At 39.5% G+C, this 11575-nt stretch overlaps 1 protein-coding gene across 1 annotated transcript in view; it reads left to right on the forward strand.

Moving 5' to 3' along the window:
- The window catches only part of LOC104831989 (serine racemase-like), a 30654-nt gene extending 21047 nt beyond the window's left edge, over positions 1-9607 (forward strand). The window contains exons 9-11 of the mRNA XM_010567925.1: positions 817-984; positions 1298-1355; positions 9311-9607. Of these exons, the coding sequence (XP_010566227.1) occupies positions 817-984; positions 1298-1355; positions 9311-9409 (325 nt within the window). The 3' untranslated portion in view covers positions 9410-9607. The remainder of the gene's footprint in view (positions 1-816; positions 985-1297; positions 1356-9310) is intronic.
- The last annotated feature ends 1968 nt before the right edge of the window (positions 9608-11575 follow it).

Genomic DNA, 11575 nt, shown 5'->3' on the forward strand with positions numbered 1-11575 from the left:
CCTGGCCCTGAGAACTCCTGCCCAGATAGTCAATGGGATTACCCTTGTGCTTAGCATTAAACATGTGGGTAAGTAAGTGCCTTCTTGCATCTGGGCTTGAGTACTCAGTACTTAAGCGGATTGAGCCTTGGCTCAGGACATAACCCAGAATGTATTTAAACATACATGCACTCAAGACAAAATAAAATTTCCAATGCATGGCATTGTATGCTAAAATACTGCTGAGGCAGTTCTTCAGAAGAAGCTGACAGAGTACTTAAAGCAGCAACAAATTTCAGTTCAGTACAGCTAAAATAAAAGGGAAAATGCACAGGCTTGGGTTTAAAGGGGTCAGGGTTGGCTCTGCAGAAAGAGAATTATCATGTGGCTCTTCACTTCCTCTTCAAACATTTCTGTACTCATTTTGCAAGGTTGAGATGGATGTAATTAATGGTTACAGAAAGCCTTGAACATACATGTTATCTAACCATTAAGAGGCTGAGACTCAGAATTTCCAGGGGAAAATGATGTCACATTTTAAAAATTTGAAACAGACCTAGAATTCTCCAGCTAATTATCTCTAACAGGACTAAAATCTCCAGCACATGCAAAATGAAAACAAGTTTTCAGACCAACAAATGCAGCCAGCTTCTATGCTCCCACTGCCTGCCCACAACTGATGCTGAGAGCTGGGAGACCTTCTGATACGTAGTACATATTTATCAAATGGTGGTCCTAGCAGATCTTAAGCTGATATTGAATACAGCATCTGTGATTTACAGTTCCTTTGCACAGACAAGTGCTAATCGAAAATCCTATTTTTCTTTCTGTTTTCAGAGTGGCGATTGTCATATGCAGTGGAAACTTGGAATTACATTTGCTGCAACAGTGCATAGCTCGTGCCGTGACCCTCGATAACAGAGTGTGCAGATTTTCCCTTGTGCTTTCTGACAGCCCAGGAGACATTTCAAAGCTACTGGAGATTTTGGCTCGGGAAGAAGCAAGGTAAATCAGACTAGTAGTAAGGAAATATAATCACAGAATAGCACAAAGATTATTAAAGGTTTGGACATGTTTCCAAATGTCCTATGAAGGCAAGTCTGTAAGTAACTAATTAATCAAACGGTTTTTTTCTCACTATATTTCAGAAAAAACTTTTATTTCCTTCATTTTTGTTCCAATGTGCAAGCACTTTTGCAGCATAGAACAAAGGTCTAATACAGAAAGCAGCAAAGATGATTACTGTCCAAATGCTTACTGAAACTATTTTAGAATGACAAAGGATTGTTCTATCTAATTTATCCCTTATTTGATTTAGAGTTTTGGATATCAAACAAGAACACACATTTGTGACATCTGAGCTCTTCACTGTCGAGGTAAGATGAGATGTGATTTCAGTTTCTCTAGCAGTACTGGCCTCCCCTAGTTTATTCTGTTTTCCTATGTCTCTATATGACTATGTTGAAGAAGTCCAATAGAGTGTGCTCAGTGATTTGGGGAGCAATGTGATAGATAATTTCTTCTGTGTTATGCAGCATCTTGCCTCACCGAACACTTAGCAGGCATATAAATTATACAGGACCTGTTTTACCTGCTATTGCGACACCATGGGTGAAATACTCCAGCTGTTACTATTGCAAACCTTCCTTACGTGTGTGGTGGTGTGCCAGAGGTGGTGAGCAAGCTGCAGCATCCGTCCAGAACTTGAAGAGCCAGCTGTGTATGCTGGCTGTAATTACCCGAGATCAATTTGCCTTAAAGCAATGTGGAGAACACCCTTACTCCTAAGGAATCCTCGTTTTTAACTAGGGCCTCAGTTTTGTACCTTATCCACAAAGAGCACAGAGCAAAGTCATTATTCCTTTGTTGAGTATTTGATATAGTAACAGTGAGGAGGTGTTATCAGTTAATGGCATCTCTTAAAAGGATCATTTGTATCATGGCATATCTCTTATTTCAACTGGTTTGGCAAAGGTGTGGTTCCACTGATTCCATGCTACGGCTGTCCGAGTCCAACCTGACTTAGTTTGTGAAATCACCGGTGGAAGACAAATTAGGGATCTTTGCTAAACAGGCTCATAACTGGAATTCAGTAATGCTATTGAGTAAGCAAGTTCTTCCATTTTGGCGTTTAAATGTAGTTTCCCACCTGGATGCAAAAACCTGCTCAGTATTTTCACTTGTGTATGTAAAGAATAGGTTAGTTTAAAGATGACTGTAGCAAAGGACTACAATAAAGTTCACGAACATCTTTCAGAACGTAATATTAGCAGTTTTCTCAAGTGTCTAGGACTAAAACTACATTATTCTGCAGTTTGCTATAACGATAGACCAGCTTATGATTTTGAGCAACTTGAAGATGACATGACACTGCACGGGTAGACAAATCCCTCTGATTCAGTGACTAACTTAGCTCTGAAAAACCTTTTTACTGAAGGCTAGATTCGACAAACCCTGTAACTCTTTTAAAGCTTTCAATGTGATTTTTATGAAGTAAGGCTTGTAATTTTTATCAATGCTACTACGTAAATTAAACAATATCCACTCCTGGTTTTTGACTGAGAATGTTAGAACAATTTTCAATTGCTCTTGCAACCTCCCCCAATGAGGCAATTTTATCAGAATCTCTAGTAAATACAGTGCCTGAATGAAAAAGTGCCATGTACTATTGTCTGCACTTTAAACACAATGCATTTTCACTGGCTGTCCACTTCAAGAATCTGACAGTGTTGTACAAGAGGGTTGAAGGGAGGAGTTTGCATCCCTGAGTAATTTATTCAGATGTTGGATTTGTATGATGGCTTTTAACTAGCCTGGGAGAGGCTATTGGATAATTAGATGTGAAGTACAAAGTAGTGATCCAGATTTATAGACCTCAGTGACTTTGGAGGCAGCTCTATCTGGTGACACCTAGTGAATCGTGAAGCTTTTCTGTGAAAACTAAAACAAGGATAATAAAAAAACGGTAGAATATTGAATTTATCTTTAAGCATCACAATGAATTTGCTCTAACCAGATATAGAAAAATGTACACATTTTCATAGTAAAGCTAATATGCGGGGGGGATGTTTTGCTTTTTTTCTTTGTTGCTTGTAAGGACCAAAGCCTTGTGTCAGCAAAGCATTTTTAAGCATTTGCTACTAAAGCAGACCTGCAAAGAACTTAGTATCATTTTCATCAGTGTAAATCACAGCACATTAAATTAAGCACGCATTTAAATCTGGATCAAGAACCAAAAATTATTGTGTGTTGAACTGGTGGTAATATTAAGAAAGACATTACAGCTATATCTGCTCCACTCCAACTTTAATACATACTTTTGATTGTGGATATAGATGAAGTGTTTGACAGAACAGAGCAGCAAGTGTAGTGGCTTATTTGAAACACTAAATCAGCCCTGTCAAGATTGTCATCTCAGTATTTAATCATCCGTTTAGATTTACCCCTTCATTTCCAAAGGAGAGAAACTCGGCTTCTAGTCACTGCTTATCAGGAAGATAGAGCATTTTTTTTTTCCTTCTAGTGAAATGCCTTGCTGGGTTAGTGTTTATTCATCTGGTGCATGCTTGGAATGCTCCATGGGAAGATCCCTGCTGATAGTCTGGTTGCATGGAGTAGTAAGGACTTTCTAAAAGGAAGCTTTATGTTCAAACTACACTTCTGGAACAAATAACTTTTGGAAGACTACTGGTAAAAATAAGAGGTTTTTTTTAATTAAAAAAAAAGATTATGGCTACATTAGATTCAGCTGATTTCTTAATGAAGTGCCTTGTGCAGTGGAATCGGCTGGTCACGTTCTTTGGAACAATATGGGACTTTCTTTTGGATGCTGCCTGCTTATATCTCCAGTTCAGTTTCTCTTTCCTTGTGGCTCGTACTGGATATCTGTCTTGCAGAGGGCTACACCCAAATTCACTCTTACCTGTGCAGCTAGGAAATGGATTCCAAAGTCCCACTATTGAAATAGATAACTCTTAGCAAATCCTGCAAATAACCAGTCTGGTAGGCTTCAATTTTACAGCTATTGAAGCAGGTTACATGACCAGGAATATCTAGACAAAAATAAAGATCAAAGCTAAGGAAAAAAATCACCAGCTAACTGGATATAGAGGTCTAAAGGATTACCCAGTTCATGGGAAGAAGCTACAACTTGCTGCTTTGAACTTTCCCTGTTCTTTATCAGTAGTATTCCTCAGATTCAATGTAGGACAATTTATCACTTAAATTGCTTCCATCTGTAAACCTCTTTATAACCATTTGAATCCCTTTAATTTCATATTACTATTGACTTAGAAAGAAGTCATTGAGCAAAATCAATAAGGTTCTTACCTTAATAAGGTAAGAACTATCTTTGCTATGAAGCCATGTAAGGCTCTGCTATAGAACAGCAGTTGCCTGCTTAATAGGTGTCTCATATTTGGACTCAGGCAACTCAGCCAAAAAAAAAATATCTTTGAGCTCATCAAGTTTCTAGAAAAATCTTCTCCTCATCACTGCACCTGCAACATAATCAGACTGGCAGGTACAGGAGGGTCCTGGAACAGAGCAGTGAGGGCCTGCAAGGTCTCAAGGTGCTCCAGCAGCTTTGCAGAGAAGCAGCTGCAGTGGCAGTTTTCCCTCTGACCTCGGTCCTGTTTGACATTATGGGGTTGTCTGGTCTGTTCACTTCAAACCTCTCAGGAGCTTAACTCTGCTGCGGTTTTAAATAACCCAGAGGAGACCAGTTGTAAAAGAACATCCATCACATTACTTCTCCCTCTGACTGTGCAACAAAATACTAATTCATAAATCAAATGTTGCTTTTTCTTTACAATAACATTACACATTGTCCCAGTGGTGTTGGGTTTCCTGGCTCGTTTTGTGTAGTGTAATACCTGTTTTTTCCATACAGTTTATTCACCTCAGGCTATAACTCACTAAATTATTTTAGTCTGTTCTGTTCAATTTGAGCAAATTCCTTTGGGCCACCTTGCATTTTGTAGAAGACTGGAGGAGAATATTTTGTATTAGAGTCCTCAGTTGCCAACATATTCCATGTTATTGTCCTGTGAAAAGAATACAGAGGAGCATGCAGCTGTCCAGCTACAAGAAGGATGCTATCATTCCGAAAGCATTTCCTGCACAACCATGGGCAAGGCACGGTTTCTGTGTGTCAGTTCCCCATCTGCAAAATGGAGACACTTGGAGTGGGAAGTTCAACAATACATTTCTTCTGAGGCCCTCCAAAAGAATTTGGTCATTTTCTTTAATGGCATTCCACAGCAGATTAATGCAGTACAGAATAGCCTGCCCCAGTTGCAGAAGTAAGAACCTGACTCCAGGGAGGCTAAGAGTTGACCTGTTGGATTATTATCTGATTTGTGTAACACGATGGTAACTTATTTGTGCTTGTGCTCGCCGACCCGAATGCAAGAATATGCCAAAAGATAAGGGCTCAGGTTGCATAACCAAGTGACATCTGTGGCAGCTGTTACGCTCCTTCTCGTGCATTGCATTGCACTGACCTTGGGGACCATCTGGCAGCTGATCCCCAAACCATAAACTGAAGTGCTATTGCCAAATAATCTGTAATGTGCAGTAACCTACACTGAGTGTTTACTGAATAATTCAGAAAATTGCCCAGTTGTTGATTTTTTTTAATAGAAATGAAAAGTCTTGCTTTATTTATAGAACTGAAACCAGTGTGTATGAATAAAGATTTCAGTTCTAAATCCAGTGATTTTTTTCCTGTAAACAAACCTATACTGTTGCTGATCATGGTGTATCATGAGTATTAAGTTTTGTGAATCCTTTGAGACCAATAGCTTAGAAGAAGATGGATGTGGTTTCTAGGACTAAAGAAGTAGGATACAAAGGCTCAGTGGATCAGTCAGGGACATAAGAGGAATTGCACTAGCTGGTTATGATCTATCTTGACATGGAACCTGGAAAAGCACAAGACTGAAATCTTTTGATTGAGCAATGCTGCTCACATTTCCTCTGTTCTCTAGCGCCGGCTCGGCATGTCCACCCAATATCTTTATTTACACACACAATCTACAGATATCGGGCATCAGGGAGTTGAGAGGCATGCCAGAATAATTTTTAATATCTAGGAAAATATGGTCTAAAAGGCTAAGTGCCCACATGTGATACTTGCAGTTAAAAGGGAGCAAAGGTGCCCACCCTGTTGCCCAAATTATTCAGCACAGAAATTTGCAAATTTCCTCCATCTTGTGAAGTGATAAACTTTCCTCTCTTTGAAATGGAATTAATTCCTATGAATATTTTAATTTATGCATCTGGATTTTGGTTTTGCACAGAGTAGTAACTTGTGATAAATTTTATCCTTTATCTTTTTTTCAGCCTTTGTCCTGCTTTCTCAATTATTTCTAGTTATTAAATAAAACCCATAAGACATCCATATTCAGTGAAGACTGTTCTGTCTTCCATTACTTGTAGGCCTGCCACAAAAAAACCCCAACAGGCTAACTAAACTCTTAGGCTGGAATCAATCTTTAGATTACCTGCCACAGAGAGCGGAACTCTAAATGCAGTAAAAAAATCCATATGGCTGGTTATTTTAACTGTCTTACAGGACCAGATAATTTTTCTTTTTTTTTAATCCAGCAAGGATATAATATGCAGGAGAGAAATACATAAAATTTGGGGGGTTTTGTTGCTGTTGTTGGGTTTTGTGGAGTTTTTTGATACACAGAAAAAAATGTCTACTGTGCAAACTTGGTCCTGCAGTCAAGGAGAGCTCTGCTGGATCAAAAAGCCTATGTCTGGTACTGAGGGTTTATGGGTTTGAAACAAATTTAAAGCAAAGGTTTCTCTAGTTGTTGTGGGTTATCTTGTCTGGAGTATAAGAAACATCAGGCAATAGGTTTTGTCATTTGTTCTTAAATAAGATCAGTTTGGAGCACTTACTCTTAGTTCATCAGTAGGTATGCAACCTCCTGTAGCTAGTAGTACCTGGGTGGCTGTTCATCCTAGATAAGTGTAATCCTCATATACGTCCCCATGAATATGAGGATTGCCCTGTTGGACACTCATGGAAGTCACACTTACCAGGTGAAGCGAATGAGAGAAAGGAGTTCTGTGAACATAAAACTGCAGTGTAAATTGGCTTAATCTGAGCAAGAAAGCAAATTCTTGCCTTCGTTGCTGTTTAGATCTGTAGCTGCACTAAAGTGTATGGTGATTCTCTTTCACTCCTACTGTGAGCTAATGTTCTATCTTCCTCTATTTGACAAGTGTAAAAAATCAGGTACATTTCTGGAGTTGTATATTATTGCTGCTGCTGTTATTACTTTTATAATACACTACAGCATATTAATGGCCATATCACGTGTTGGATGCCGTGCATGCACAGAACAAACCCACAGTATTTATCCAAACTGTTTACAAGCTCTCTGGCTCCAATCTATCCAAGTCTGTCTGGCTTCAATCATTAGCAGAAAGAAAAGGGCAGAGAGGAGGATAGTTAGCTCTATAAATCAAAATGCTTTCCCATGCTTGCTCCCAGGGCAGAGCAACTGCTTGCTGCCAAATATTCAAAGCTGAACCTGGCAAGTCCAGACTGGTTCCAAGTGCAGCAATTGATTTGCTCAGGACAAAAAAGGCATGATTCCTGTGGAAGGGGAAAAAGTTTGCTTTTTTGAATTACAGATTCAGCGAGAGATGAATATGTGCTCTTGGAGATATGACCACAAAGCTTTAGGGATTTTATATGAGCCATGAAATGGATAATGGTTATTTGGTGCTTTGGTGCCTAGATATCCTTTAGATACTTTTCCCAATCTTTGTGTTCTCTCCTCTTCCCTAATTATGAATTGTCTTCTGTGACTGTCCTTCTCGAGACTAAATCCCACTTTTTCAGAGGAGAAAGAAATTAGCACCTAATTTGTGTTCCAAAGAACCAAATAAGAATAGAACTGTGTTCAGGATAAGAGGCAAAGAATTACTGAAACAGATCAGATATGTGGCTTATTTCATGATGGATATTTAAGAAGCTATAGTCAGTTTTCTAATTAAGTGAGCTCATGGCTGTTTAGAATAACCTGGAGTTAAGTGATTTCTCTTCTTGTTCAACAGTTTTGCTAAAGGTTTATTGTTATTTTAAGCTCATTCCCAGAAACACGAATTCACAAAGTTCTTATTTAGAAATGTCCTCATAAACATACTTGAGTAGAGACAATTTTTTTTCCCCCTTGTTGCCTCCTGTAAAGGAAGCAGCTCTGACAGGAACATTATACAGGGCATCTGTCTCTAGTAGCACGCCTTAAGGTCACCATGACCAGTTTTTCCTCTATTCACTGTGGATTTGCCTGTTACAGTAACTTCTCTGTTGTTGCACTGTGACTCACCTTGGATCCTTTCCTCACTAGATTTCCATGTTTCTGTGAGGTCTTTTTTCCACGTGGCACTTTCAACATCAGTGATAATTCCAGCAGCATCAGTGGTGATGGAAGTTAGTAGTCTAAAATTGTGAAGTATAATTTTCCTTCTGCACCTTCCCATTGGTGCCTCACCATTGGTAGTGCCCAGATTTTTAAATGATGCAGTAGAGATGTGAGTATATAGAAAAGAGGGATTAAAGAGGAATTGAAAAAATGACATTGAAGTTACTGTCTTCAGTGGCTACGTGACAGTATTGTCAATAATACTTGTGGAGGCAAGTGAAGAATAAAAAGAAAACTCTCAAGACTAAGTTTGCCTGTGTTTAGTTTGGTTTAGCAGAAGAACAACTGTAACAGAAAACTAGAAATTAATCAATGACCAAACAAAAAATCAGAGTAAAACAAGAAGGTGTGCGAGTAGATGAAACCAGCCAGAATACTGCAGAGATGATAAAGGACTGGGGGATAATTCCATGAGAGAGAAGAGGAGGAGAATACAAAAAGTTTGAAGGATAGAACAAACACTGCCCAGAAACATGGGAAATGGGGTGAGGTAAGAGTCAGAGATGGGTGAGGTGGCAGCAGCACTACATATATACCCCAGGGAAGGGACAAGAGAAGCTGCTAATGGATGACTTCAGGGAGGCCAATGGTAGACAAGTACTTGCCCAGCAGCCAGCAGAGGATCAGCCTATCTTCTTCAGCCTTTGAAGGCAATAAAATATAGGGCTGTTGGAAGTTGTTAAGACTGTGCAGAAGGGCTGGAAGAGCCCCAGATGTCTGCAATGTCAGTTTTCTTGCCTGCGCATACAGGGGAAGTAAGGTCCAGAGTGTTTACGTTGAACTGATCATTTTGGTTTTATGAGTGTATTTTAGGATTTCGTTGGAAATGCCTTTGTCTGTGATTGCTGCCATGCCGTCAGGAATGTTCCTAATTCTTTTCCCAGGTCACCTGCACCGTGGAGACCAGAGACAAGATCCACACAGCCCAGCTGAGGAACGCGCTCCTGGAACGCTACCCCACAGCCGCCTGGACGGAGCGGTGATGGGCACAGCACAAGGGAAGGGGATGAGGTCCTCTGACAAGTATTTTACAGAGCCCTAATCTTGAGGCATTCAGAACAAATATTATATTTCAAAGCTGAACAGTTAGCGAATAGTTTCGGGATATTTATTTCCTGCTGAAAATGTAGTCAATGTCCTTGGGAATAAAGTTATACTCAAAACTTTAGCTTAGCTAAGGGAAACTTCTAGTCTCTGCTGGTGTTGGAATTCAATAATTCATTATCAGCTGGCTGTCTGGATTTTGGCTAGTATGTAGGATCCAATGGTGTTCAATAAATAAACAGGGAGAAGGCATTCTTCTTTAAATCTGAATAGAGACCTCTCAAAGGCCTCTTGATTTTCATGCCCCTAGTTAAAGTAATGCATCTCCTTCTGCTGGATTTTGCCATACTACTAGTATAGAATTTTCCATTTCCAAGCCAGAAGCAGTTCTTCATTTGCTGAATCTGCTTCAGGAGATATATACATGTGTGCGAGTGCGGGTTTGAACACACTTCTTTTCTAATCTTTGCTATTATGTGATGAAAAATTAGGCTAATAAAATGCAATTTAAACAAAACAAAACAAAAAACCCTGGGAAGATAAAAACCAATATTGTATTTTTTTTTCCAAGGGAAAATGATCCTATTTATAAAGTAAGGTTCAAAAAGGTGTTGCAGAAATTAAAAAAAAAAAAAGTATTCTGATTATAATTAGACCTCATATGCAGAAAACAAATGTAATTCTTCCCTCTGCTTTTGGGGACTCAGTACGAAAAGTAGCATATAAAATGGCTTGTGTTTCTTTATAAAAAGGGGTCTTTCCACCCATGTGAATTTTGTAATTAGCATTCCACTGATCATCTTAGTCTGCCTAAAACAGACTCTATCCATCTCACCTGACAGATTAAGTACACTGTTAAGAGTGAAATATATTTAAAGACCACATGTTAATAGCCAAAGTCAGCGCTGGGAGAAGAGGAAGCCTAAGTCTTAGGCACATGGCTAATGCAATTAACAAAGAACACATTGACCTAAATACCATATTCATCACTACAGGCAGAGACCAACTAATAAGGTAACAGAGTAGGATGGCAAGAAATGTAAGAGAAATTCAGGCCCACTTCTGCGCATGCGTACAACAGTCGCCTTTCCATTTGGGCAAAATTCAATTTAAGGCCAGGTGCAACAGAGCCAATATATACTATTCCACTTGGTTAAATTTAACCAGGGTTGACCCCAATTTTGAGTGTAGGTATTTTAATGAGAGGTCATAATCCTGCCTCTAGCATATCAAGTTGGTAATTAAGTATATAAAATAAATATGATGTATTAGCAGTGCCCTAGGAGAGCCCATCTGAAAATCCAGCAAGGTCAGAGTGAGCGTCTCCATGGGCTGCATAGGATCAAATCATTCCAGTTCTCATGTGCAGAGCTAGGTGAGCTGTTACTAAGTGTCCATGAAAAACAACTTTTACTACAGCTTTTTGGGGAGAACAATGCTGTAAGCCCATAGTGATGCTCCTTTGTTGTCATATTACAATTTATAATTTGAGCTTCCATCTTTAGTCCTCCCCTGCAGTTAGGAATGGGCTTGCCAGTACATTTCCTTTCCTGGTTCTGCAGTGGGAAACCTTTGTCTCTAAAGCACAATCAAGAAGTAACATGTGGAAGAGAAGATGCTCTGGGGTAGGTGAAAGCTTTCTCTGCCCTCTCTTAACTCTAGTCCATCTGTAGGCTAGGAAGGGCATCATCCAAAGAGTTAGAGCAACCTCAACAGAGGGTCGGTCCCTATGGACTAAACAGAATGAACCTCATATCCAGTCTTATGCAGATCTCATCTGTATTGTATCTGCTACTGATGGATGTCCAGCTATATCTATAACTTAACTTGTGCCTGCAAGGTGGGACAAAGAGGGCAGCATTCTGGCTGTCTCCGCAGTATTTTTTTCTGGGAAATAATCTGTTTGTTCCTTCTTATTGTGGTTCACGAAGGAGCAAGAACAGAGAAGAGACTCTTGTAAATGGTAGACAAATAATAGAAGTTCACTGATCTGGTCTACTTTTGGAAGAAACATGTTGGTTTGCACATGGAACTAAGAATTATTGATGCCCCAACGGTTAGTTTCTTTCCCGTCTTGCCATCCAGGAGGATGGGTATAGGGCTTG

This window comes from Haliaeetus leucocephalus, unplaced genomic scaffold, assembly GCF_000737465.1.
Source record: "Haliaeetus leucocephalus isolate CR32 unplaced genomic scaffold, Haliaeetus_leucocephalus-4.0 Scaffold229, whole genome shotgun sequence".
Lineage (NCBI taxonomy): Eukaryota > Metazoa > Chordata > Aves > Accipitriformes > Accipitridae > Haliaeetus > Haliaeetus leucocephalus.